This window comes from Letharia lupina (genome assembly GCF_014066315.1).
Source record: "Letharia lupina isolate WasteWater1 chromosome Unknown contig_5, whole genome shotgun sequence".
Classification (NCBI taxonomy): domain Eukaryota; kingdom Fungi; phylum Ascomycota; class Lecanoromycetes; order Lecanorales; family Parmeliaceae; genus Letharia; species Letharia lupina.
In genome coordinates, this window is record NW_023502974.1 from 1,097,223 (window position 1) to 1,125,188 (window position 27,966).

A 27,966-nucleotide genomic window follows, 5' to 3' on the forward strand; every position below is an offset into this window, starting at 1 on the left:
TATCGATCTTAGATTAGCTTATATAAATATAGAATTTAATAATCTCTTAATATTTTACGAGTAAAGACCTATAAATTAAATTCATAATCATTTTTTTAATTAGGGCTATCGAGTAAATTTAATAAGCGAAGCGGTCTTTAGTAAGCGAACTTTGATAAGCGATATTTGAATTCCTTGCGCTTTAATGATTATAAGACAAATTTTTCAAATTTTAAAAAATTCGAAAAGCGTAAATAGCGCTTCAAAATTTAAAAAAAAAATTCAAAATTTTAATAGAAGATAAAAAAGTTATTACTATTATAAATAACGTATATCTATTTTTTTAATAAGGGAGACGCGGGAGGGCGAGATTTTGATGATTGCGAACGCTAATTTATTTATCCGCGATGATTTAGCTAATCTAACTAAAAAGCGTAGTAACTCTAAATTGATAATTGGCTGCACATATAAATTCAAGGTTTTCAAGCTTAGCCCTACCTTATTCTATTCTATATACTAATTATTCTTAATTATAATATATTTATTATAAATTAATTCTTTATACTCGATATACCTTTCCAATTAGGCCTTAGCGCGCCTTTTCTTTATATATATATATCTATAGATTATATAGATTAATAGAATAACTTTATATTACATTAATATTATAATATTAAGAATTATTTCTTAATAAATAATAATAACATTTAAAGATTACTTAATAGAAGTCTATTAAATTTATTCGCTTATTTATAATACTAATTAGTTATACTACGCCTCTATTTATCTTAATATTTATATCGTTTATCTATTAATACTTAGCTCGTTACGTAAAGTTACTATATATAAGTAGTTAATATTACCTCTCTATCGCTTATTTATTAATACTCAGCTTATTACGTAGAGTCTTTATACGTAAATATAAGTAGTAAACCTTTTAATAGACTATTACTATATCTTTTAAAAAGTCTAATACTCGTTATATCTTAATAGAAGATGAAATAAAAGAAATAAAAGAAAGCGGAGAGATAAATAGAGAGCTAGTCCCTAATTTAAACAACGTAGAACCTACTATTTTCGATTTTAGTTTATTTATTCTCAACTTTTTAAATAATTAGATTTAGAATCTAATAGCTCTATTTTAAAGTATATTAAAAACTAAAATAGATATATTAAAAATTAAAATAAAAATCGAAATAAGAATCGAAATTAGAATTAAAATAGATTAACTATATAATAAGTTTTATTAGTAATTATAAATTCTTCTAAGTATCGAATAATCTTAATCACAGTCTACTCCGCAAAATCTCTTACCCACGTTTCAAAATTAGATGACTATCGACGAGATTACGATATAACTAGTTCTATAAAAAGATAAGCGTTAAAGATCTAAGAAAGTAAGTTACTTTAACGATAACGTAATAAAAGTATATACATTTATTAATTACTTAATGAGTATAGTTATTAATAAGTCTTAAGACATTAAATTAATTTAAATAAATCTCGTAATAATACTTTAAGATATTATATTTAATTAATATTATTATAAGATCTAGGATTATATTAAAAAAGTATATAATATTAATATATTAATTAATCTATAATATTAAGTATTAATTAAACGATTCGAATCGTTATATAAGAAGTTAATAATAGAGTTAAAGTTAGATAAATATTATTATATTAAAAAGAATATAACTAATAAGAGAGACGTAATAACGTATATTTAAAAGATTATTCGTATTATTAAAGGCCTTAAATAGCCCTAATAAAATAATCTTACAACGGTCTTCTATCACATTAAGATAGATCTATAGCGAGATTTAAATTTACTAAGCGACTTAATATCATTTATTAATTAAGGCCTTAGTAGTTCTATTAATAATAGCTATCGAGATCTTTATATTACTAATTATAGCCGTAACTATAATCATAATTAATATATTTATAAATCTATTAAGATGAAGAAGAGAAGAGCTATATATATAATATATCGGTCGATAGCTATTATATAAGCTCTATATATTATTTCATAAAGTATATACTACGTCGCTATAATAATACTTATAACGAGGATAGAAACGAGGCTATAATTTATTAAGTCGCTATAAAAAAGAAAATATCGATATAGTTATAAGGGCTATATCTACTATTATTAAGAAATATCGAACGATATATATTTAGACGAATTAAAACCGTTTAATATTATATTTCGATATTTATTTCTTTATTTAAAAGTTTTTATTTTAGTAGAAGATTTCGTAGAATATATATCACTAATTAGCCCGATATCTTTACTTCTTTTCGATTTTTTAAAAAGCATATATATATGTATACTTCTTGCTATAAGAATATAGCATTTTTCTTATTTTTTATAAGTAATTATTATGAATTAATTCTTTATACTCGATATATCTTTTTAATTAAATCTTAGCGCGTCTCTCCTTCGTATATATATATCTATAGATCATATAGATTAATAGAATAACTTTACATCACATTAATATTATAATATTAAGAACTATTCCTTAATAATATTATTATAGATAGTCGATATCTTTATAGCGAAGCTAATATGAAGAAAAGATATCTAATTATTAAAAATCTATTACTTCAAATTCTTTCTTATTTCGATAAATTAACCTATATAGAGGCGACTCTATATATCTCCTTTTATCTTATCTTCGTAATATTTCTATATATAAATAAATTTATTTATAATAAGCGAGATCTTTAATAGAAGAACTTCGGCGAATAATTTCTTATATATTACTTAATAAGACTATTTAATAATTATCTAGAACTTATACTTTTAATATTTAAAATAAATCTATTTCGTTATAATATTATATTTACGATAATCGTATTAAACGATAATATATACATAATTAAAGTTTTATATTATCTCTTTAAATAAAAGATTTTATCTAATATATCGCTATTCTAATTAGAGAGCTTCTTTTTTACTAAAAATATTATTATTAATAACCTTCGCGAGATACTAATATTACTTAATATTAAGAATTATTATTTAGATTATTTCTTTTATAGAGAGACTATAATATTAATATATAACGTTAATCTTAGTAATAATAAGATTTAATTATTAAATCGTTAAAAGTTAGATTTCTATTATCTATATATCGTTATTTATCTAATCTATATATTTAGAGTATTACTATAATATTAATATCTTCTAGTCTATTTACGCTAGTGCTATTAATTCTTATTACTTATTATAATAAATATTATTAGAAATTCTTCTTAAGACCTTCGCCCTCTTTAAATAATATCTTAAATTATTTAAAAGTTTTTTTAGCGCTAAGAAGTCTTTTTCGAGATTATTTACTTAATTTAAATATCTAAAAAGCTCTTAGCTATCTTAATATTAAATATATTTAATTATATATCTATATATCTACTTATATATATATTATTTTTATATAGTCTTATTATTTATAAGCATTAATCGCAATAATAAGACTATAAATTAGTAAATTTATTATAAAATCATAGCGTTAATAGCTATTTAATTAGTTATTTTATTATTATATAAATATACGATATATAATAATAAAGAAATAGATAAATATAGCGAGTATTATTTATATAGTTACTATATTAGAAGTAAACTCTTCATTTAAATTATTCTCTTTAAAATTATATTATTATTCTTTCTCTCATCTATATCTATATATAGCTTTATTTTACTTTAAAGTATATCACTTAGATATAAAAGTTTTTCTAGCGCTAAGAAGCCTTTTTCGAGGCTATCTACTTAATTCAGATATCTAAAAAGCTCTTAGCTATCTTAGTATTGGATATATCTAATCATATATCTATATATCTACTTATACATGCGTTGTTTTTATATGGCCTCACTGTTTGCGAGCACTAAGACAACAAATTTGAAGAAAGGAGCGAGACTGGTTGGGTTGACCTTGCAGATCAAAATCCCGTTACGGGTGCAGTGTGGAGAACTCTGTGAAGTCGATGAATCATGGCTCTGCCTTTAATGAAGCCAACTTAGGTATTGAATGTATAGCCGCTAAGGGTGCCCTGAGACAAGACGAATTTTCCGTTCCTATGGTCGTCAAGTCAGAGTAAGACTGCACGTGACTTGGACATCTAGATCAAAATAGCTCTTATATTGAGCCCACGTCTAGCAGCGATTATAGATGTTGAAACCATTTTGCTTCACAGTTCCAAAACACCGTCTTTCACCTTGCGAGGAAGCCTGTGTTGTCATACAGCGGTTTCACCTTGAGCACTTCAAATACTTCTCTGACTTGATTGTCATTTCTACTTCCAAACTCGTCATGCCTATCACCGTCGATGGCCTCGGCTTTGGCATTCAGATGCTCTTCGGTTTTGATCGATAAGCCTAGGATTGGCTGATCGGGAGTAGCCGGTCCTGACGACACGCCGTCATTTGACATGATCGCCTGCTCCAAACATCGCACATAAGCGCAGTGCTCTCGCCTCATTTCACGAACATAAGCCACGCCAACCCCCGTAATTGAGCGTAAAGGCTCAAGTATTTTTATGAGGTTTCGAGCCACCTTGCCTTATTCCTCGAGTAGGTAGTCTTAAAGGAATACGGCTTAATGAGTATTTGTTTGATACAGCGACCGTTGACTAGAGAATCTGCAAGTCTGTCCATATGCACTTTAATTCTCTTTTCTTTGGCAGTGAAGCTTTAGGATCATTGTAGAAGTCTTACCATCTGATTTGTCGGTGTAAAATTGATTATTTGGATCGATGCGTTGCGCGCCACAGAACCCTATGCCAAGAACTCGAAAGGTTTTGCATACTCCCTCGCTCCTAGATACTCGTACCCACTAAAGTAGTTGAAGCTCTACCAAGATAACTAAGCAGAAAATCTCTCTAGAATTTACGTGAAATCTTTTAACGCGTAGGTGTACCGTCAATTATATAGTATAGTCTTTTTGCCGTGCGGTCATTTGGCTTGCTATGACAGTCAATTGACGAGAGAGGTCTGACGCGACTTCACGTGTTATATGACAAATCCGCATCCCTAAGAAACATCCTGCTGGCGGAAATAGTCTAAGTTTCGTCCCCTCTTCAGTCCACACGCCATCCGACGTATGAGGCCGCATAGCAGTCTTCAACAGTGAATATGGCTAATCAAAGTGGACGTAAACGCTCGCATTCACAGACGGATACAGTGAGCTTGAAGAGCGGTAATAATTCTTCTAACAGTTCTGGGTTGACGACAGAGGTTCCCTTGGGAGCTCACAGTGGAATTAAGGAGTCCGACATGCCTCTCGCACCCGCCTCTCGCGTAGGTTCGAAGGCCAGTAAGGGTGCCGACGCTGGTTGTCGGCCAAAAAAGAAGGTACTATATCTCCCCTTCACTCCAGAGTAGCGCTGTGATATGTCTTGATGCTGATCTTTTTCTACCCCTCAAGGCAAAATTCGAGGCACCTTCATTCAAACCCCCTCTTCACGGAAAGAACTTCTCCGCAATATAAGCTCGGCGGGACATATATAAGGAGGCCAGTGAGAGAGTGGTGGCTATAGCTGAATATGAGGATCCTTTTATTGGCGAGGACAAGATGAAAATTGTATGGACAGAATGTGCGGAGGAATATAGCCGAAGAGCTGGCTTAGAATCAGCGAATACCCAGCTGATAACGATTGAGAAGGAGGATTTGCAGAAGGTAGATGCTTATAATTTGCGGAAGGTAGATGCTCATATTTCGAAGTACGATATCGCTTCTGATATCTCTAAGTTAATCAAACGGCAAAAGGGGGTGCTTGCCTAATGGGCAAGCAAGGGCCGAAGTTTGATCCCCGTTCTCTACTTAATCGATCAAACGAAGTAGACGCAGCGAGATATCGCTCTCCGAGTTGATAAGCTTTGTCTTGTGACCGCTACCGATCGAGACAATATAGATCGTTTACTATATCCGCTAGACCACAATGGAGTACGAGTTCCTTCGGACTCATGGTTTTATTATTTCATATTGACTTTCGGCAGGTACCTTCTTTTTTTGCAGTTAATCAAATTTTTGAATTCATCAAGTCTATTAAGGTGGGGGGCTCGAATAGCAACACACAAAGCAAAGCCTGGATAGCTAGCATTACACCGAATACTATCGCTTGGGTGTCGATTATACTTTATCGATCCCTCCTCGGCTGGATAAAAGGGGCCCCCGATAGATCTTAACTGGAGAAGAGCTTTACAAAGGAACAGCTTTCAGGTATGTAACTCTCATTGTATAAGAACTTTATTCTAACTCATAATATGAATAGCTATATACGAACGGCAAAAAAGCGTCTGGAAGGGTATGAGCGATAAAGAAGGGCTTGCTCGAATCGAGCAACTTCAGATAAGATTGAATTAACCCCTACTTATCGGTTATTCGAAGTTCAATCCGTACGCTTGCTGCTATGATCGCCATCAAACTTCGTCTGAGCTAGGAGAAACCCTAACGCAGAATCCGCCTCGGAATAGTACTCTCGATGAAGAACTGCAGACCCAATCTAACGGGTTACACGAAGCCGACGGCCACGGACCTTCGTTGGATGGAGGGGTTGCACCTGTGATTGCGACTTGGGCGGGTTACATAGCAGAATATTGCAGCATTCGACCGCTCTCTTAGATGGTCATTGAATACCTACGGCTCGATCATGATCAACACCCGACCATATCAATGAAAGGTCTAATCGGTGCACAAATGTGCAGAGACTTGCATTGAGTCTTGTTCTATCTATATAGTTATGGACGGAGAAGAGAGTCAGTGAATTAAATCCCAACTCAACAATGCTCAGAAAGCCGACTTGCCGCTATGTAGAATCCAAACTTCGTCCACCCTCAATGTGATCAAGCCTCACCATCAGGGGTAGCAATATACACTCGCGGAGCGGGGCGGACGCCGTAACAGTCCCCAAAAGCGTTAGGATTATACTCCAGATTACAAGTTGAAGTTGTTTAGTCGAACAGAGCAATAGCTACCACGCAAGGAACGCTCGATCTATTTCATTGTGCCTTCCGGTATTTGCTCCCTCCATGTCACGGACAGGACTGCCCGTGTAGACGTCTTGGCCGGGAGCTGACGGTGGTGGAGCGTCTTTCTTGCGTGACGCTGCAGCAGCTATGGGATTTGCGAAGGTGAAGAGGATCAGTATGGTTGAGATTGAGGGCGCATACGAGGCAGGTTCAGGTGGACACGGTAGGTTCTATTTGCGAGCTGCGATCGATACAGTATTAGTCTCGCTGGCTAAGACATTCGTTGGCTAGACTTACTAGAAGGACTCTATCGTGTAAAGCTTAGTATGTGAAAAGCGGCCGGTGGCTGAAGACCAAGCAGGACACAGTTAGGATTAGGGTTAGAGAGTTTTTAAAGGATTAGAATAATTTAGTAGTAAGTTATATAACTGTAAGGTAAGGTATTGATTGATCTTCCCACGATATCGACAAGCTTTCCAGTACTGGGAAGCCCCGATTTTGAGTGTCTCGAGTGTATAGGCTATCAACCGGATGGCTAATTTTCGGTTTTCTCAAGGATTATGCAATCAGGGGTACGCTAAAAGTACTCAGCCGCCATGACACAGCCACAGTCTTCAGTTGTCGTACACGATCAGCGATCATCACAATCAATATGTACTCGCCTTCAAAACACTCTTTAGCGATCAGACAGTCACAAGGCTAGAGTACCTTCCTCCACAGCCTGATATCTCTAGCCCTTCTAAAAAGCCATTCTTGGACGTCCAGTGTTGTCATCACTCTAGATTGCACTGTTAAGGGCCCCTTCTGCAACCACATATTTTGGAAATAACCCCTAGATATTTCCACTAATTTTCAGCTTAGCGTCAAATATATACAGGGTATCGTTCTGTAACCATATTTCCACATATTTTCGCTTATTAAGCGAAAACAGGCTTGAAATATCTGATAACAACCCTCGACATATTTTCGCTTATTAAGCGAAAACAGGCTTGAAAATATCTGGAAATAACCCTCGAGGGTTGTTTTCAGCCAAAATAAGGCTAAGAACGCTAAGAATAGTGAATATCTATAACCGATATACATATATTATTCTCTTTTTCTTAAGAATATTAAGTATGGATAAGGGAGTAATAGAAGTATTAATGATAGTTAAAGCCTGTGCAGCAGTAGTAGCAGGTATCTCGGCCATGGTGATGTGGAATGGTAGGAATTCAATGGTTTTTTACGGAGAAGACAATTTTTGCGACGATTCTGACTTAGCCTCAGAAACAGGGTTACAGAACGGAACCGTACACATATTCTACTTGTTTTGGAAATATCCTAAGCGTTATTTTCAAGCCTTATTTTCATTAGCCAAGTGGTGGCGTTATTTAGTGGAAATATGTAGGGGTTATTTCCAAAATATGTGGTTGCAGAAGGGGCCCTAAGACACTCGACCAGTCCAAGGTTTCTCCATTGACCTTGCCTGCGGATCACGCCTTGCTTTCTCCCGCTTACCGCCCCATATCATTCCGTTACCCTTGAGCATGCATTCCAAAGATAACGCCTCGAGAAAAGTTCTGGTATACTGCTGCATTACAAGCAGGAGGAAAGTCTGATGATGCATCGATGGATTAATGTCCACCCCCGGATCGACCATCAAGAGCCTTCTCATCGCGAGGACACTTCCAGGGTCATGACTTCTCAAAAATCAGCAGCAGCACACCGCAGTTGGATCGGTCAAGGTCGGATACATAAGGGCAAATTACCGAATCATACCCCGAAAGTACGAATCCTTACCGAATCATACCCCTAATTACCGAATCATACCCCTACACCAAATCACACCCAAATATGGGGTATGATTCGGTAATTTGCCATTGCTTAGGGTATGATTTGGTAAGTTATCGAAGTGGCCTCAAACTACGAAGGAGATAATCCGCGATCTGACTTATTCGATCATAGAAATAAGGGAGTTTCTCCGACCGCATTTGATAAGAATTCTATCAACCTAAAAACATCAGACGAAAAAGCCGAGTAGGCGAAATTTCGAGCCTAAGGGTATCCGCACTTCACGCTGCAGACACCTATTCGGGTCCCGTAGGCCCCGTAAGGCCCTGTAGGCCCCCGAAGGAATAATTTCTACTACGCAACGGGGCGGGGTAAACTTCGGGGGTCAAACCCCGCCCCGAACCCCGCCCCGTTGCGCAGCGCAAACACCACCGTCATCAATAATCAAGTCGACGACTACTATCAGACGCTCAGTAAGCCTAACGCTACCATTAACTTCATTAAACCCTCTTACCGTATCTCAGAAAGCTATCATTTAAGATCCTCATCAAATCATACCCCAAGCAATAGCAAATTACCGAATCATACCCCATATTTGGGTGTGATTTGGTGTGGGGGTATGATTCAGTAATTAGGGGTATGATTCGGTAAGGATCCATACTTTTGGGGTATGAATTAGTAATTCGCCCGATACATAAGAAGATGAACTGTACAATCAAACAGTGGGGCAGCCAGCTTCCTTATCACCGCCACGTCAATAACAGAAATCGCAAGAAAAGGAAAACATATTGTCACCTCGTAAAAGCGCATCTTCAGATTGACTACAAAAGGCCAACAACGAGCATTCGACAGCAAGATCAGCTTCACTGACCATCAGCGCTTCTCGACAGCCATCGCCTTTTCAAGAGGCCTCACAATTTGCAGCTGATGGGTTTTCGCACCCAACCCCAAGTAGCCTTGCTGAAAGTGGACAACAGCAAAGACTCGAAATAGATGCTCAAGTTTACAGGCAAGCGCCTCAGACTGCCGAATCCTTTGACTCTGACAGCTTTGCTTCGTGTTCAAAGTACTCTGTGTGAGAAATTGGTAACTTTTCATTGCGAAAACGGCTGTCTGTCGCAGGCGGGCCGCTAGAGAGTGTAGGTAGGTAGAAAGAAAGAAAGAAATGGAGCTCAAAGCCGTACCCCCGAACAGACCACCAGAGCGTTGCAGAAAAGGCTTAAGATTAGTCATCCGACTTTGCAGTTACCGGGCGCAATCATGAACGCTGAAATTCAGATCACGGCATTCCGTTGCTTAGATCGTTGAAGCGCATATATATTGATGGCCTCATGCAGGAATTGAATTCCGACACTACAGAACTGTGAATTGAGTCCCCAGCTCACTCCTTTGCCTCTCTAAGCTTGACCTTCAATTCGCCCATCGTTTGCGCTATGCCGCAGTCTGTCCATTCCATGTCCGCCTCGCTTGTCCCATGCACGGTCATCTCGAATCTGCGGAAAAGATGTCCCAGGGTGAGATATAATTCCGTGTACGCCAAGCTGTACCCGATCAGTCAGCCATTGTGCCCAGCCAGGAGGTGGTGTAAGCGAGGAGTAGAACGGGATGCGATCGTGGGAAATCTATATGCTTCACAGACGGGAAGACTTTGAAGAGACACGGACTTTATTCCCGGACACATTCTTGAACCTCTAAGGAACGGCATCATGTTCTTCTCCAGTTCGGTGGATTCATTGTCGCCAACCAGCCAACGCTCGGGACGAAAGACCTCGGGGTCAGGGAAGACGTTCGGGTCATGATGGTAAATATGCGCGCTGCTGGAGATTATGGTCTGAGAGGGCGCAATCCGTTAGCCTGAGGAGGACTTGAGGTGAGTTGGTTGAGCAGGCACTTACACCAGGCGCAATGCGCTGTCCACAGAAGACAGCTCCTGCAGAGGGAACGACACGGGGTAAGCGGCCCGGAGCCCCAGAGGATGCGCGGAGGGTTTCTTTAATGATGCCGCGCAGATACGGGAGCTTTTCCAACTCGGCCCATTCGAGCAGCATATCTTTCCTCGGCATTGCATTCCGCAGTTCCGCTTGCAGTTTCCTCAGTATGTTGGGGTCTTGCAGGACGTTGTATGTCGCGAAAGTGAGCGCGTGAGCGGTACTGTCGGTGCCTGCGATCAGTAGGAGTAGCGTATCTGCTGCGAGCTCATCGATAGTAGGCTTGATTTGTCCTTTGTCCGCATCAGGTTTGAGTGCAGTGTCGAAAATGGTAGGGAGGTGGTCTGATGATTTGGTAGGCCGAGCTTTCAATTCTAGTATGCGTTCTCGGGCTACCTTGTCCGACGTCATTTGATTGAAATAATAATGTGGAGCGTAGGCTCCTCACCCTCATGCACCACTTAGTGAGCGCTAAAGGCTCCATATACTTATCAAGAAACCATAACGGAAGCTTGTCTATCCACCGGAATAGCATCCTGAACGAGCTGGGGAAGTAAGCGACCCACTGCCCATACTTGACAGCCTCGCTCAAGGCCCTCGTCATCGGAAAACCAAATTCAGGTGATTCCAAGGCGCCCAGCGGCTTATGGAACGTGAAGTTCATGATCACATCTGAAGTCAGGCACCGGAAACCCTTGCTTAGATTCACGATTTTCCCTTCATCATCCGACGCCGCTGCTTCTAAGAAATCGAGGAATTTGGAAGACAGATTCTGGATAAGAGGCTCAGCACGTCGTACGGATCTTTGAGAGAAGTAGGTGCTGAAAAGGTTTCTGCGGGCCAAAGCGTCTTTGGTTTCTAGCTGTTGGAAGAATGAACCGTGGAGAGGTACGTAGCTAGTGTAGAAGGAGCGTTCCTTAGAGAACTTTGTGCCAGCTTTGAATATCCTGTTATCTCAGATCAGCGTGTGGTACCCATCATGGCAGGTTGGACTCACTGATTGTATGCATCTATGTCATGAATGTGGAGCTGATTAGGCCAGGCCCGAACAATGGGTCCTATTTTTATTCAGAAAAAGCATATGGTGACACAATGGTAGATTGACCATATTTAGCATGGAAAGCTGGCAGTATCTTGACATACGGCGAACTGCTTGAGCTCAAGTCAAAGAAGGCGCCGTACAGGTTAGTGATAGCAGCCAACTTGGGTCCAGGAAAGGCAGCGAGAGGGTGAAGTGTGAGGCGGTACACGATCTTGGCCAATAGAGAGGCAACGAGTGCAGCAGCGACGAACAAAAGCGCCGAAGCAGAGAAGGCATTAAGCAGTGCCATGTTTGCCGGTCAAACTTTACCTGTGAAGGCAGAAACAATTGACGTAGCTTGAAGTGAGCAATACTAACCAGTAGGTATACGAAGATGTTTTTGGGGGATGCAACGGATGACTTGGTAGTCGTGAAGCAGAAGAGGCGCGGGTCCAGCCGAGCAGTGTGGATGCTCGTCCTCATGCAGGTCCCCGATTGACCTTCTACTTGCGGACTGCATATCTGCCCTTCTCGGAGCTCCTCCCGTGTCTCCGAGCTGGGATTTGAGCTTGACGGTCTTTCTCATGATAGTTCCCCCCAAGGCGTCGGCCAGGTGGGCCTGAGATCCCTCATGCCCTCTCCCAAGGAGATCAAAGCAAGACTCTAGTTCCTTCCATCTTGACTCGGGTACACGGATTGATGATATGTTGACTGCAGTATGAACGATGGGCGTCTGTTCGTCCAATCGGATGTACTTAATGAGAGACCATTTTTAGTGCTTTGGCAAAATGCAGCTGGTCGCATCGGATCAACAGTACGAATACGACAGCCTCTCTCCATCCGTTCGCAATGGGAGTCATCCATATTATCTGCGGCTGCCAAAAGTACTTCATCTTGCAATTTACCTAAACGTCTTAGGCACTGTATGTTAGGATCAATTTCTCGCCATGCCCCAGAAGCGCAACACATGAACGACTTGATTGAAAAGCTGGATCCACCAATTTTTCCGAGTCTGTCTGTGAAGAGGGTGATACGGGTGTGGAACATGTCTGGGATGGCTTCGGTCAACAGTGCACAACAAGGAAAACGCTGTCTAGGAACGTGCTTAGGCTCTACTCTTCAGCAACTCCTATTCAAGGTACCCTGACTACTTCAGCTTTCCCGTCCCCAGTCACGCTTAATCAAGGTAGAGGTCTCAGGCTTTTGAGTCGGTTGTTCGCCCATTTTCGACCATTTCTCGGATGATCAGGCCAATGGATTACACATGTAATCAAAGATCTCCTGCGACAGTTTTCGATCTCAGCAATCCATAATCTGCTGGTACCCTTGTCCTCAGCGCAATTTTCCAGCAGCCAAAATGAAGCATTGTCAAACAGATCCTTAGAATTGAAGAAAGCGTGCAATTGAAACAACAGACGATCCTGCTGCATCTGCCTACTTGAATGCGAGACAATTTCCTTTCAAAGTGACATCGTTGAGGTCGAGATACGCCTTCCCTTCATCGCCAAATGGCTTCAAACCAAGCAATACCTGCCTGATCTGCCACAAGTTCTTAGGAACACCGAGTTCAGTGACGGAGAAGGAAACGATCTACCGACTTTAGCTCCCGACGCTTGCATTAACAGGGGCTCGTCTTTACAAATGTCGTCTGTGCTAGGTTCGCAATGTTAGTGAGAATATGGCGCTCAGCACAATGCATCTCGACGAGATGTGGCGCTTCGCACAGGACACAGCAAGCGGCTTGTATCGATATGACAATCCACCTCATGGGGGACTCTAGGACTTTCCATGAGATTACGAGGGTGGCAAACATCCGCGCACTTTCGGCTTTCAGGACCTATGAGTAACTATCCGACCACCGCCGAGAGCTCATCGAAGATTGTCGGTCCGGTGATCTGGGCAGTGTAGACCTCTCGAGTGTTCTTGCTCTGTTGCCTGTTTTGTTCGCGACGGAACCGGAGACGGTGTCCATGAAGGGACAGGAAAGGTCAGGACTAATCTCAAGGGCAGATCTGATGCCGTCTTCGAACACGGTTGGAACGGAAGACGGCTTGTAAGAAGCACAGAGAAGCTGGGCCCCGGGGGTGGATGAAGAGGGCAGATCTGGAAGGCCTGATTGAAGTCTTGATTCTCCGTATTGAAGTGGGCGTTGAGGAACATGCCGGACCATGACTGCTGATGCTGCACTCTTGCCGCACGGCTTTTGTGCAGCCTCACACGTGCACATCATCGTATCGCATGGAGGGTTTTAGCACCATACTCGGTATGGGTACGCTGCTCTGGGTTACGCCATCGAAGAAGTACGCGACTAATAGCTCTTCACAAGAAAGTAAGAGACGGTGGCGGAACTCACGCATAGAGGGAGTCCTCAAGATCTCTGAAATCTCAACGGGAGAATTTTCAGGAAACGATGGCATTTTTAAAAGCCCCTTGTTTCCCATTTGTACGTATCCTTTTGGGCATCAGTTGCAAACAACCCGACTTTCCCTATCACGGAATCTGAACAACGAGCATTGAACGCAGGAAAAACGATTCCTTATCGCATATCCTTACAGCAATGAAGGGAAAGTTTATTACAATTGTCACTTCTTCCTGGCATCAGGAAGACCTCAGAAAATACAGTCATAAATTGCGCCTTAGTACCCGCATCATCTCCTCTCTATGCATGGCTTTTTGTCTACCAGCTCACTTAATACAGGCTCCTCATTTCACCATCTCCCAGTGAATGCCAACGCGTCCAAGCACCCCGCCTCATCGACCGTTTCCCACCCCCCTCGCCGCCTCAAGTACAACCCACCGTCGTCGTAACCGTGGTATGCATCTCGCACCCAAAAGCAGGACAAGCCGAAACCGTCGTCGTCGGCGCGGACGCTGGGCACGAGCAGGGTACCGTGGCGGTGGAGGTGATAGTCATGTCCAATTGCGCCAGTGGGCACGCCTGTCTTTTCCTTTTATCGCTCACTGGGCATATGAACTCGGGGGGCACGATCGAGGTGTATGTGGGGCATGTGGGCCTGCGCGATGCGGTGGCGGTACCGTTTGAGGTTGTGAGGGTGGCGAAGGTCGAGATCGAGGGGGTGTGTTTGTGGTGTCTGGCGAGGGAGAGGGGAAGGGCGCTGGTGGGGGGATTGTCAGTTTGGGGTTTGGGTGTTTGTGGAGGTGATTTGAGGTCGGATCATGGAAGAAATAGACAGGAGACCAGAAAGGTACATATGAGTACCCAAAGAGCATGTGCGGTATTTGAGTTGAGGATGCACGTGCGCTGTACATAGGTCGCCAAAGAAATCTTGTTGGGCTTACCTCAGGACGAGCAATGCGATCTGTAGGACCAACATGATGGTAAAGAGGTAAACGCAGTTACAGCCCCGCTGATATAATTGAGGGTTCGGTTGAAAGATGCACTGGTGGCCGGCAAGAGGAGTGTCTCTCGTCGAAGCAAGGGCAGACATCCAGCCTTTGTATCATCATTGTGACGTTAAATTAGAGTACTTCCCCTGCCGGCGTCGAGTTTCAAAGTGCGAGGGGTGTTGGAGGACGGGTTGCGGCTACGCCGCTGTCTCAGATTTGGAATACTACCTTACTCGTATAATCCAGAAGTGAGTTCTTTGATAGAGTGAGGACACCAATAGATTAACAGAAATTCTGCCAAGTCGAAGGATTTACTGGTGTCCTCGCTCAATAAAAAAACTCACTTCTGGATTGTACGAGTATGTTAACAGTCTGTTGGAGTTCAGCGGCTTCGCAATTTCAACACTCCGTTACTTACAATGATGGTCTTGGCTGCGACTGTATTGAATTGATTGAAATCATTGGCTTTAACTTGGAGCAATACGTACTAAAAATGTGTTTCTCGCCCTGAATTTCGCTAGGGCGCACAAAAGATTGACTGTTGCAAGGGGTCGCTATTTTGTCGCCGTGTATGCTGCAGTGAACATGAGGCAACAAGTAAAAAAGACATTGAAGCAACTCGAGCGATGACTACTCGAAAGCAAGGAAAAAATAGTCGGGATTACTCAACTTGGTCCGCCAAACCGCTTCACAGCTTACCCGTACTTTCCAATTCGGCCAACTCGTTGCCTCCTCAGCCATCAGCCCAGACATCCTGTTCAGTTCTGAATGATCTAATCTCCAGATCTCTCAACTTCTTCGCATCTGCCAGGTCTCGCTCGAGCTGAGCGAGATAGCTGTCGACCGTTCCTTGAGCGCGACCCTGGATCTGTCTATTCGCCTGGGCCGCCTCATAGTCAACCATCTTGCCTCGGATCAACTCTACCATGGCGTCATAGCTGGCATCGATTATAGCTTCCTCCTCGCGGAAGCACGAGACGCAGAGAGATGGAGCGTCGACTTGCTTGAAGCAGACGGGAATGAGCATGCATGTTCTCGCTCCGAAATCTCCACAGAACTCGACAATCTCTAACTTCTTATCATGTCCACACTCGGCGTACACGTAGTAGATAGCGTAACACATGATGTTCTAGTGTTTGAATTGAGAGGCTGTTTGCTTATCTGTTTATCCTGGAAACTTGGGGGCCGATTGAGGATGTTGATATGTTTTGTGGTCGTGGGTCGATGACTAGATAACTGAAAGACAGTCAACGGCTTACGTAGAGTATGTATCAGTCATTGATGATTGTTCTTCGACAATGAAGTATGGAAGCAACCTAAAAGAGAGAGAAAGCACACAAAGAGGCAATCAAAGGGGCATACAAACAGACTAGAAGGCGGATTGTTGATAGATAATGCCATTGTTGTGTCAACTGAAATTTTTACAGGCCGATCCCATGATTCTGCTCGAGTACAATTACCTTCTTTGGTATTGTCGTGAAATTTTGAGAATGTGTCATGGCTTAGAGCTGGCCAGATCATTCATATTCCGTGGGAACTGCTCATCTTTCCTTACACAATCACACATCCATCCCAAACCTTTCGCCGAGCCAGGTATTCCGCCTGGACGTCAATCAATAGAAACTAACCTTGCCCTACCCACCGGGATCAACCTGACATCAAAATTTTCGAATATTCGCTACCTGTATACGATGATGCCGACAGCACTATCGAGGGCTATGGCGCTCAAGAAGGCCGGCACACTCCCTACCATTGGATCGGTGCTGGTTAGTGCCGGTTCCGGTTTTGACGAATGCGAGCTCTGTGGTAATTTTTTCGAAATCAGCGAGTCTTCCAGATCGACTCCGATCAAAGTTCCTTGTGTCGATACTCAATGTGGGACCTGTGCTAGGATGTGGCATATCCTAAGCTCACCAACATGTCTAGCATGCTATGCACACTTTACGTGCCCTAAACTCTCCGGAGACCGGGCCCAGATATCTTCGTCACAGCTTGATCTTGATGCAAACGACATGATTCAGTGGCAGTCACTTGCAGATTCGCAGATAGAGTCCCCTCTCGACTTCCAAGACAGGTATGTTGCATTCTATGGTGCTGATACTAAATTGGACGACGATACCATCTTAGATACAGGAAGTCCTATGAGAGAAGAAGACGATGAAACCACAGCCATGAGCGAGCTTAGCGATGAAGATCTGCGAGAGGCGCTCATCTTGGCCAATAACCGTATCGGCACAAATTTCAACATCCAAGAGATCGAAGATGAAATCCCTCTGGCGGTCTTGCGCAGAGGTACCAAAACCCAGCTCGCAGATATATTGACGCAATTGTGTACCAGGAAGGCGTCCGAGAGCGATGAGGACGATGGAAGAGAGGTAAGCTCTCAGCAGCTTAACGAGGATGACTCCAGTGATACAACGTCCCGGCAGGATGGAGACGCAGCTCTACATATTTCATTCTACTGTCTTGACTGCCATCAAGTCTTCAAAAGCGCAGGCCATCTACGACAACATATGGTCGTTCACACCATCAACCACCACATGTGCTCAATATGCGGCAAAATTCTCGGGAATCGAATTAGTCGCCGAATTCATGAGCAAAAGCATTGGGAAACTGATAGCCAGCGAGATGAGAGACTTCAAAAGGCGAAGGTAGCGAGAGATAAATCGCGGGCCAGTCAAAAAGAAAAGAAGAGGCGATTTGACAGAGTTCCCCAGGTCTTGGAATAGGTCAAGGAGCCGAACGAGCCGGAGTAGCGTTCTTAGGCGTTTTGCACTTTTGTTTCCCTTGTTGATCTTTGTGTGGTCGAGGTCTGTCTTTGATTAGCTATTAATGGGCGGTAGCGGAGTTGACGTGCACTAAAACGAACTTGTTTGCACCTGTTTTGATAGAACGAAGATAGATAGCGACAACCCATCCTCTTGAAAGTCCAACAATTCATGAATGATTCTGTGCCATAGTGCTCGATTGAAGTAGTTAGGAGAGAGTGATGGCAGCAATGTGATCGCGAATTCGGTACCGAGTAGTAGGAATGCTTGGCGGCACCCGCGAAGATAGGTTCGAGGGGTTCTCAACCACAAAATGATACATCAATCACTCACGGCTACCGCGAGTCAATCCTGGTTGATTCATCACACTCTCTCAAATGGTAACCAACCTCTTCTCTCGCCTCTCGCGTTCAACTAACATTCCCCCTCACTGCAGGCACCAAAAACCCTCCCACCCATTGCCAAACAAAATCTCATCCTCACCTACTTGCACAACTCTCGCACGGCCCACTCGATCAAAGAGCTCGAGAAAGCTCTCCCGTCTGTCGCCTCCATCAATGGCATGCAAGTCAAAGACTACCTCCAAGCCCTAAGCGACGAAGGCAAGATCCGAGTAGAGAAAATTGGCAGTGGGAACTGGTACTGGAGCTTCCTATCCGAGGAGAAAAAAAGCCGTGACAATGTGTTGGGGATGCTGAAAGAAGAATTGGCGAAGGTCGAGGCTTCGCTGGGAGAGTTGGAAGAGAAGCTTAGGGAGGCGAATGAGAAGAGGGGGGAGGATGATGAGGGTAGGGGGGAATTAGTCAGTGCAAAGCTGGACTTGGACGGGGAGGTTGGAGTATTGAGGAAAGAATTGGAGGGTTACAAGGATGGTGATCCCAGAGAGGTGGAGACGAGGCGAAAAGAAGTTAAGGCCTTACATGCTAGGGCGGAGTTGTGGACGGATAACATTGGAGTACTGGAGGGTTATATGTTGAATTTGATGGGTGGGGATAAAGAGAAGTTGGTTGGGATGAAGAGCGAGCTTTACGGAGACGAGTACGTCGAAGGAGAGGGACTGAAGGAACTATAGACTTGCTCGAAGATGATCAGACTTGCTCTGTGGCTCTTCTACACCACAGACTGCATGAGTATTTGCGAGATGTGGTTGTACCGTTGGGGGCGCTCTCTCCGATGGCCGCGGCGTCGCAATTCCTTCCCTTTTAGCTCGGCCGCATCCTTGCGGAAACCAACCAATCATCTTTCTCTGCCTCTCAGCATCCCCTTCTCCCAATGACTGTCATTCCTACAATAACAACCCGAAAGATTGAAATGTGGATTAAGAAAGATCGCCTTGCCAACTCAGCCAAGAGGGAATAGAAAAGTTAGGACCGTCAAGAACAGACTCATCGTTTGACCGTCTAGGAAGCCTGAGTGGCTCTGGCACTGCAAAGAGGCTATGTGTACAATGCGCAGCCAAAACAGTCGTGGAAGCCCATTGAGCCTGATTGGATCACAGATCAGTATGATGTCCTAGGCTTCAGGGTCTAATATATAATTCACGGAAGTTCCTCCGACTACTATCCGGCTATTCTTCCCTCAGAGTTAGAGATTGGGCAACTTTTGTCTTGATTCTATGATACCTATACCCTTCACTGTTGCTCATTTATTGAGGCTGTCCCTCTATCTGGCGCCCTTGATACGGCCTCGAGGCGTCTCCAAGCCTTACTTTTATCTTACCCCTCTTCTGTGCATGCATGATGCATGCACAGCCTCGACACGACGCAGTGAGCATTATTCATGGTCCAAACACTGAGAAGCGGTCGAAAGTACAGGTAAGCTTAGTAAGTCCCATTGCGCTGGAAATGGAGCAGAGAGATAAGATTGACATTCGGGGCCATGCTGCTGGCAAGGATGTTAGACTAGCAATTCCAGTATGATAAAGGTCATTGGACAACGATTCAGCTGATCGCAGGCGCAGAAAGATCTCGCGGATGCTGAAACCCGGAAGCATTACTCATCAGAACCTAGAGTTGAGGCGTGAATAGTTGAACTTCACGACTCTACAAATAGATGCGTCGATATTCGCTTCCTTCTGGTAACCAGTCTATATTGTACCTTCTCCTTTTCTCACACTGCCATATTTGACTGCAACGTGATTCGCCAAATAGAACTCCGAGAGAACAACATCTGCGTCGGTTTTGAACTGCCTTCAGTGAAAGCACGTCTTGATCAACAGTTACACCTTCAGGGTCTCCACCATGGACAGAAACCCTCAGCCTGGACTGGAAGTCACGTCGCATGACGGTCCAGAGATTGTTCTTCAGCCTGACGGGAACAAATACTACACTGGCTCGAGTGAATTGAACGAATTTGCGTTGAGCCAGCCGGATAAACCGATCCACTCAGTCTCCAAAACCAGCCGGAACAAAGCTTTCTGGGCGCTTGCTGTGATCGCTATTGTATGTCTGGCTGTAGCACTAGGTGCAGGACTTGGTGCAGGTCTATCAACCAAACGCAAATCCAGCACATCGAGGTAAGCCGATCTTCGATGAAATATCGTGACATGTAATCTGACTTCATTGTGCTGAGACTCCCAATATGCGTAGTAGTCCTATCATTACAGTCACACAATCCGGCAACATTTTCACAGCGACCCAAGCACCGGCGATTACATCCACCGCGCCCTCAACCTCAACCACAACGTCACCAGTCTGCCCCGCCGCCAATGGATCCAGTTACATCGCGACCAACAAACCCTCCTCCAGTCTTGGTCCAGAATACGTGATACCCGACACATCCCTGACGTATCAGATCCTGTGCAACACCAACTTTCGAACAAACAACATCACTGCGGCCGTAGACATGCAGATCATAAACAATGTAACCTCGCTCAAAGAATGCTTGGACGCTTGTGCTTTGTACAGCTTCCAAACTCCACCCAACAACTTCCCCGCTCTTGGCTGCTCCGGTGCCGTGTGGAACCACAACACTCTTGTGCCTGACTGTTGGCTAAAGAGGAACATTATCCTGTCGGAGAGTGATGAAGAATCTGGCATCGAGGCGGCGGTCTTACTCTCTGGTTGAACTTTGCGCTTCAGCGTTTTGATGTCATGAGAGCAAGAACGAGCTTGACGGATCACGGCCGAGCAGATGCGGGGTTGAATTTGGAGGCAGATTTGTGTCTTTTGGATTGAATCAATGTGAGTGCATCAGTAAGCTGTAGTCTACAGATCGTTCTGGTAAGAATATCGCATCCCGATAGATCAAATTCTTGTATCCGCCATTTGCTCACAGTCTACAATCCTTGGCCAGAACGCAGACTTTCCACTCTCGGCCTCAAGGGCATCTGTACCTAGTCATAACCCGTGTTCTACTTCCCAAAGTCCCACTTATCAGGCTAGGTTTGGGGTTCCGAAGGTCCTGCACCGGCGGTACTCCATGTCACGGTACAACAGAGATATATTCACAAGAACTCCAAATATTCGTGGGACTATACTTGAACATTCAGTATCTATCGACTCCCATCTCAATGCATAAACCGGCAGCGGACCGCACGCAAGATAACGCGAGAAGCTTCGAACATTCCACAAAAGAAGTCGCTGTCCTTGACAACCAGAAATCCATCAAATCTTGCAACACCGAGCTTCCGTCCAGACACCCCCGAAAAGACCATGGAACTGGCTGCGACGAAAACTGAGTGTTCTGTCCTTCACTTGATATCCATCATATGTACGCACCTTTATCCCGATCGCAGCTGCCTGGCGTAGCCTCGCCGAGAGCTATAAGATTGGCAGAGACCGCTGTGATCCTCCCTCCGGGGCTTGACCCCAACGCGGATCGCTCACCTGCCCTCTCAACATTTCCCCTTGCTCGTCCATGCCAAATTCCTCGTCTCCGTGCATCAACGGCCTTGGACAACAAGTTAAACAGATGGTGTGGCCTTTTCCTGCAGGTTTGGCAGGCATCTGCATGTGATACATCGACCGGCGGTCTACCATGCTCAAAAGGTATTCGAATTGATCATCATGGTAGGGATCATTATAAGCGTGGTAGTCGATGAAGCCGTCGCGGTCGGAGCTGATAAGGGCGTAAGCGTGCTAAGCCGCTTGTCAGTGAGCTTATCAATTGAGCGTTTGCTGCTTGTTGAACAGGCACTGACCACGAGCTCATGGAACATAGTCTCCCACATCTGCAAACGTGGGTCTGGTGCGTTGAAGATCTTGTCCGAGTTCAACCAGACTTTGCACCGCTGCTCTCCCTCGTTTTCGTCTGGCTGAAGGGGTTGGCAAAGCCCCGTGAAACCTTTCTCAGGGTTCTGGCCGTCGCATACTCTCTCCAATATCTCCCTTTCAGTCGCCCACATGACTATGACATTTCCTTTCAGACGGCCGTCGAAGAAGGCGATGTCCAAATCAGCGAGCGCTTTGATCATGAGACTAGGGTCCCATTTCGGGTGGCGTGCTGCCGCGTCAAGCCTATTGAGGGCCTCTTTTTGAGCTGTATGCAGATGCTCTAGTGGTGTTAGAAAATCGACCAAGAGTTGTGTTGCTTGGGCTTTGGTGAGCTGTGCACGAGCTACGGATCGGAACTCTTGGTAGTCGTTCAAGTCGCCGTGTGGGTGGTCATATTGAGCGCCTATATCCCATGAGACTGGCTCTTTGGTCTGTTCTCTGAGGCGCTGACGAGCGCTGTCATTGAGATAGCGCGCCGCAGTGTCCAAAACTGCGCGGGACATGGTCAGGTAGTTGAGCAGTAGAAATATCTGGGAATATGGAAGCAGAATGGAAATTGTCTGAAGGATTGCGCGAGCTGAGGCTTTATTTGTACATTTGAAGCAACAAAGAAAACAATACAGAGATTTCTAGGGCCGGTTGAATGCATGGAGCGAAAGAGCCAGTCAAACAAGAGCGTTGGCAAAGTCGCCATCAAAAAGTGTAGCAAGATCAGACAATCATGGTTGAGCCACGAAAGAAAAGTTTCTAAGACAATATAACAGTTGCTCTAAGGCACTACTACACGCACAAGAATACTGGCATGAGGGCTGTGATTCGAAATCTCCCCTTGTTGTTTTCGATCAAGATGGACATGAAATCGAGACGGTCGGAAGTTTGCACTTCACAGGGTGACCAAAGCTCGAGAGAGGCAAAGAAGATTCCAGTCGGTGGGATGAAAAGAGAATGGGCGCTGCATGATAGAGCAAGGTGTCCGGAGCGGCGAAACGATTATTTGGATGGGACATGGAGAGGGTAGAGACGGAACAGTCTTTCGAAAGGCGGAGCCTGGAAATAGGAAACCTTGGAGAAACAGCGGAGTGAAGGAGTTGCCAACGGACAAACATTGAGAGGAAAATTTACAGAAGTAACGTGCGGACCTCTCTATGACGAATCACCAGTCTATCCTGTAAGCCATTTCCTTGGCGGGCAAGATAGGAATAATGATCGAAGAGTTGAAAGCAATCGAAATCATTGCAAAACGCCATTGAAAGATTTGCTTGCCCAGCAACGCGAGCACAAAGCAGCGGAATAAGAGAGGCGGAAAGAGTTAACGATGGAGTTGCGTGCTTTGTATGATCGAGAGCCAAGGGTTCACCACAGCAAGGGAGCGAGGTTCAATAAGAGCGCTAGAGGAAAGAGCGACGGAGTGTGTGATCCCATATCACGTGACGATACGTGGGCCCCAGTCTCAGGTTGAGAGAAACACACAAGAGACTTTGAGACAGCAGAGAGGGAGATCGCCAGTATGCGCGATGTATGGGGGCGCGCAAAAGATCATGCCGCAGAAGGAGGCTGCAGTCGCAAACACGGACTCGTGCCCTGGAGAGAGAAGATGGTCGCGGCTGCTAAACTTGGTGGGTTGGAGATACGGGAGCAGAAGTGCCAGGAAAGGTTGATGAAGAAGCAGGAGGACATGGAACGCCTGGAGATGGATCAAACAAAGGAGAGAGTAAGTTTCGCTATAGCTGTTGTACGTGATCGTCATCTCCTCCTCGACCTTTTTGACAACCTCTGCTTCCTTAGCTCTCTACTGCGCACCCTCCCTCCCGAACAGCAAATTCCCATCACGGTTGTCGAGATGGATGAGTGTCATTTGGTGCAGAATACTTGAAGTCGGCGGGAGTTCATGCCATATCATAGAATGCAACGGCTTTCAGTGAGTAGGTGGGTTTCTCAGACCCTTTGAAAGGAATATAGTGTAGAAATATGTAGACAACTGGATTCACGAGCGCAGGGATAGATACTAACAACGATCAAAGACTCAAATTCGAGGAGATCATGGCTCAGTCGCATTGTTCTCAAGCCTGCAAGGTCAAGAAGCCCTGACTTCGACGGCGACCTTTTCTCAATCTTCATTTTTCGTGAGCTCATGGAGGTCTGAAGAGATGGGCTTCAAGCCTGAGACGTTCGCGACAATGAAAAAGACCAGTGTCTGTTGTGCGAATGAGTTCCCTTCAATGCAGCGATGCAATAAAGCGTAATACACACTTTCAATCCAAAACGTCCAAACCCTACCGTAATCTCTGAAAACGCTTACAGATCGAAACGCACTACCATCAATCAACAAAAAGCGGTCGCATTTCCGGCGAAGGTAATGAAAGGGGAGCCGATACACTGGAATGTGAAAGGGACGCGCGCAGAAAAATGGTGATCTTTGCCTTTGTTCTCTCTGCTTGCAGCCGAAGGACAAAGCGTTTAGAATCTGCCAGAACGAGACCTCACCATAAAATCAGCATGGAACGCTTCAGTTCCGATTATCAAAGTCGCACTCTTGCAAGACCAAACATTGCCGCTTTTCGCCGTTGGGGTTGCACCATCTGCCTCGATGCCTGGCGAGACGCGTGCCATGAAGAGGGCGCGAGAGGCGCAGGGGGGTGGCCCGACCGCAGCGACGACGACGACTACCGCGCCGCGGACTCCACGGAGGAAAGCAACAGGGATGAAAGGCGGGAAAGGGGCGAAGAGCAAGGGCGAAGTAAAAAACAAAAAGGTTGTGGGTAGGGTGCAAAAAAGTACTAAGACTAAGAAAGGTGGGACTAAAGCGGTCCGCAAAACCAAGCAGAAAGCCAAGGGCAAAAAAGTGGCTGATGAGGATGAGAAAGAGGAACCAGAACCAGAGCCAGAGCCAGAGCCAGAGCCAGAGCCAGAGCCAGAGCCAGAGCCAGAGCCAGAGCCAGAGCCAGAACCGGAGCCAGAGCCGGAGCCGGAGCCAGTCAGCACAGGGAAGGGCAAGGGAAAGGGTGAAGCCAAAGGGAGCAAGGGTGTAGATAAGGTGCGAAAAAGCACCAAGCGCAAGGAACGCGGAATACAAGCCGTCCGGAAAGCGAAACAGAAGGCCAAAGGCAAAAGAATGACCGACGGGGCTGAGCTGGAGGATCAGAAGCCAGTGGATGAGGGGGCAGGAAAAGGCAAGGAAGTAGCAGCGGTCAATGCCGACAAGGCCGAGGAGAAGCAGGTACAAGCGGCCGGCCAAGGGAAAGGAAAAGAGAAAGCCATAGCAGCGGACGAGGGAAAGGGTGAACAAACCCTGCAACGGTTCACCCGCGCAGACCTCCAAGAAGCAGGGGCCCTGGAGTCCGACTCTGTCAAACTGCCGACTCTGACCAACGCCATCCATCCCATCTGGGCGCCCGAAAAGTTCCGCTTCGCCGGCGGCACCGACGCGACCGCACGGGCCGAAGCCTACGCCGCCATTTCTCCCGCTCTGCGACTCGCGTCGCTGTGGATCGAGCGGGCGCGGTACGGGGACTTTTGGGCCACCATGTGGGACGGCAGGCTGATGCGGATCTCTCGGCCGACGGGAGGTGAGGCCGAGGGCCTTGCGGAGGATGATCCGGATGAGGGTTTGACATCGAAGGGGTTTCGGGATCTCGCAAGTCTGGAGGGGTTTCGGTGCGAATGGCGGTTCGGGCCTCAAGCCTTGGGGACGTGGGCGAAGACGGAGGAGGGGATCGGTGGCGTTTCGGGATGCGTGACCACCCTCCACGACGACTTTGAGTGGCTGGCCCGCTCTCCGCAACCCGGTTCGACCGTATCCGAACGTCTGAGGAGTTTTTTTTTCCTGGCAGTTAACCTGGTTCGCGAGCTGGTCCAGCAGGTCTGTCGGTTCAAACACAGAGATCAGTATGGCGAAAATGTTGGCCCACTGGCTAGGTCTTCGGTGTTGTATCAGCCTCCCGAGGGTGTTGGATTTCCGATGGACGTGGCATGGGAGAATTTCATGTTCAAAGGGCCGATTCATCAAATCAACTCGCCTATGGGTCCGATGGCTCCTGATGGCCTAGCTGTCCGTCATTTCAGATCACAGACCGACCCTACGAGGGTCTACATGCCCGTGCGAGTGGACTGGATCAGCGAACAGTTTTCAATGGGCTTTTGGTCAGCCGATGATGTCGATGAAGACGACAGATTGCCCGGGCTGCCCAATGGGTCGAATGTTTATGCAAAGGAGTTGGTCATTGATTAGGCGCACAAGTCTCAGGAGGAAAATGATGTAGGAGACATGGACTGACGTTGTACTGAAATCGGCGTTCTGTGCTTCATTGCTCTCGAACTCATATGTATTTCGAGTCATCTCACTTCGAACATCGTCATGGTGACACATCATTTGCCACTCCATATTGTTAGCTTTCTATACCAGCCCTTGTCCAGCTTTCCGTAGAACTCCAACCATGATCAATTGCACATTTAGCCCAGCAAGCTTTTTCGAACAGCGCGCTGGCCACTCGCGGAAAAACACTTAGCAAGTCGTACACTAGGAAAGCATCGTTGCGTAAACATGGCCGGATCTCGCGACAACACACATTTTGTGATTGACACGTTCATCGCGGTTTGTTTTGCACAACACCCAGTATCTTCATTGTATACTTATCACCTGTTCCTTCGATGGAACCAAACATCAAATGCAACCACTCACTCACAGGATGCACTATCCAACAGCACCAGACAAGTGACCATCAGTCCACCATCCGATTTACAGATTACCGCCCATCATGGACTTACCAGATAACACGTCGACAACATCCTCTTCGTCTTCGTCACGCAGCACAGTGTCCGATGTGGCAGAGTCGTTAAGCTCGGTGGCTTTACTCCATCCAAATAATGAGCAAAAGACCATGACAGGGTTTCCACCGGAAATCATCCTTCAAATTTACCGGCATCTCAACAGCGCTTCCGACATCACAGCACTAAACAGTACATCAAGGAGGTATAACTCGATCTGGCGGATAAATGCGGCGTCAATCTCCGCTGCAGTCCTCTCTCGAAGCATCGACTGCTACAACAGCGCGTTCGAGCTGTTCGAGATTGAGGAGCGTGTAAAACAGATCTACTGCATCATACTCCCTCAGTCCGCAGTTCTGAAGCGTCTGCGCCTAGCACAGAAACAAGCGCAAGACGTCGTCCGGCAAGGTCGCCGCAATGATCGCTGCGATCACACCTCGAGTGATATTCTCTATCGTGGAGTCCTCTACCGCAACGAGGAGCTGCTCTCTGCGGCCAGGTGTGCGTCCTATCTGCTTAGGCTGATTGAGGATCGAGTGGTGTATACTGGCGGAACATCACTGGATGAGTTGGACCGAGAGATCACTCCATCCAGTCACCATATCATCGTTGCATTCCACGAATTGATGATCCTCATACGTTTGAGGCTCCTCGAAGCGATGCAGGCTCGCTTGAAGAACATGCGCAAAGAGAAGATCCGAAAGATGTTGTATGTCGCCACGTACTTGGTCCGCGACTGTCCCGACAAGAAGAAGATCCGACTGGGTATCTCACGGGAGAAAATCCGTCGGAGTTCGATGGTTGATGACATGGATTTGGCCTTTAGACCTAGGTGCTATGTGATCGTTCATGCCAGGCGGGCTTTCTTCGCAATTGCGGATGCCGTCGGAGAAGCCCGCATCCCCAACTACCTGCTCGACAACCGATCGGGCTGTCATGGAGACTGTGAAGATATTGGGAAAATCGAGGGGATGTAATTGTTTTGCTGGAAAGGAGGACAGCGATAACGGGGTTTTCTGAACAGTCAAGAAGCTCGCAGCAAACAACAGAGTCCCGGATTTTCACTGTCATTGCACTGTTAGCATTTTGCTCTATTGTCCAGATTTTGAGGGTGTGGTGATTCGGAACCTGTATGGAATGATGCTTTCTCAAATGATATGATTCAAGCAAAGCTCTTTTGAAAGACGATCAACTACTC

The 27,966-nt window shown here is 45.2% G+C and overlaps 7 protein-coding genes across 7 annotated transcripts; 4 read left to right on the forward strand and 3 right to left on the reverse strand.

Annotated features, from left to right (window-relative positions):
• Positions 1–10,106: 10,106 nt before the first annotated feature.
• Positions 10,107–11,984, reverse strand: HO133_008582 (uncharacterized protein; the record flags this gene model as incomplete). Its single annotated transcript, XM_037299447.1, has 6 exons — positions 10,107–10,266; positions 10,390–10,556; positions 10,621–11,049; positions 11,102–11,600; positions 11,651–11,711; positions 11,759–11,984. 6 exons carry the CDS (start codon positions 11,982–11,984, stop codon positions 10,107–10,109), a joined length of 1,542 nt encoding a protein of 513 aa, XP_037155448.1.
• Positions 11,985–15,755: 3,771 nt separating this feature from the next.
• Positions 15,756–16,145, reverse strand: HO133_008583 (uncharacterized protein; the record flags this gene model as incomplete). Its single annotated transcript, XM_037299448.1, has 1 exon — positions 15,756–16,145. One exon carries the CDS (start codon positions 16,143–16,145, stop codon positions 15,756–15,758), a length of 390 nt encoding a protein of 129 aa, XP_037155449.1.
• A 571-nt stretch (positions 16,146–16,716) lies between these two features.
• On the forward strand, positions 16,717–18,862 carry HO133_008584 (uncharacterized protein; the record flags this gene model as incomplete). Its single annotated transcript, XM_037299449.1, has 3 exons — positions 16,717–16,828; positions 16,949–17,397; positions 18,227–18,862. 3 exons carry the CDS (start codon positions 16,717–16,719, stop codon positions 18,860–18,862), a joined length of 1,197 nt encoding a protein of 398 aa, XP_037155450.1.
• Positions 18,863–20,030: 1,168 nt separating this feature from the next.
• HO133_008585 (uncharacterized protein) lies at positions 20,031–20,856 on the forward strand (the record flags this gene model as incomplete). The annotated part of the gene is made up of 2 exons (XM_037299450.1): positions 20,031–20,305; positions 20,379–20,856. The coding sequence occupies 2 exons, from the start codon at positions 20,031–20,033 to the stop codon at positions 20,854–20,856; spliced, it is 753 nt and encodes a 250-aa protein (XP_037155451.1).
• Positions 20,857–21,551: 695 nt separating this feature from the next.
• On the reverse strand, positions 21,552–22,507 carry HO133_008586 (uncharacterized protein; the record flags this gene model as incomplete). Its single annotated transcript, XM_037299451.1, has 2 exons — positions 21,552–21,869; positions 21,932–22,507. The coding sequence occupies 2 exons, from the start codon at positions 22,505–22,507 to the stop codon at positions 21,552–21,554; spliced, it is 894 nt and encodes a 297-aa protein (XP_037155452.1).
• A 1,004-nt stretch (positions 22,508–23,511) lies between these two features.
• On the forward strand, positions 23,512–26,232 carry HO133_008587 (uncharacterized protein; the record flags this gene model as incomplete). The annotated part of the gene is made up of 2 exons (XM_037299452.1): positions 23,512–23,715; positions 24,466–26,232. 2 exons carry the CDS (start codon positions 23,512–23,514, stop codon positions 26,230–26,232), a joined length of 1,971 nt encoding a protein of 656 aa, XP_037155453.1.
• A 526-nt stretch (positions 26,233–26,758) lies between these two features.
• On the forward strand, positions 26,759–27,745 carry HO133_008588 (uncharacterized protein; the record flags this gene model as incomplete). The annotated part of the gene is made up of 1 exon (XM_037299453.1): positions 26,759–27,745. The coding sequence occupies one exon, from the start codon at positions 26,759–26,761 to the stop codon at positions 27,743–27,745; it is 987 nt and encodes a 328-aa protein (XP_037155454.1).
• Positions 27,746–27,966: the final 221 nt, after the last annotated feature.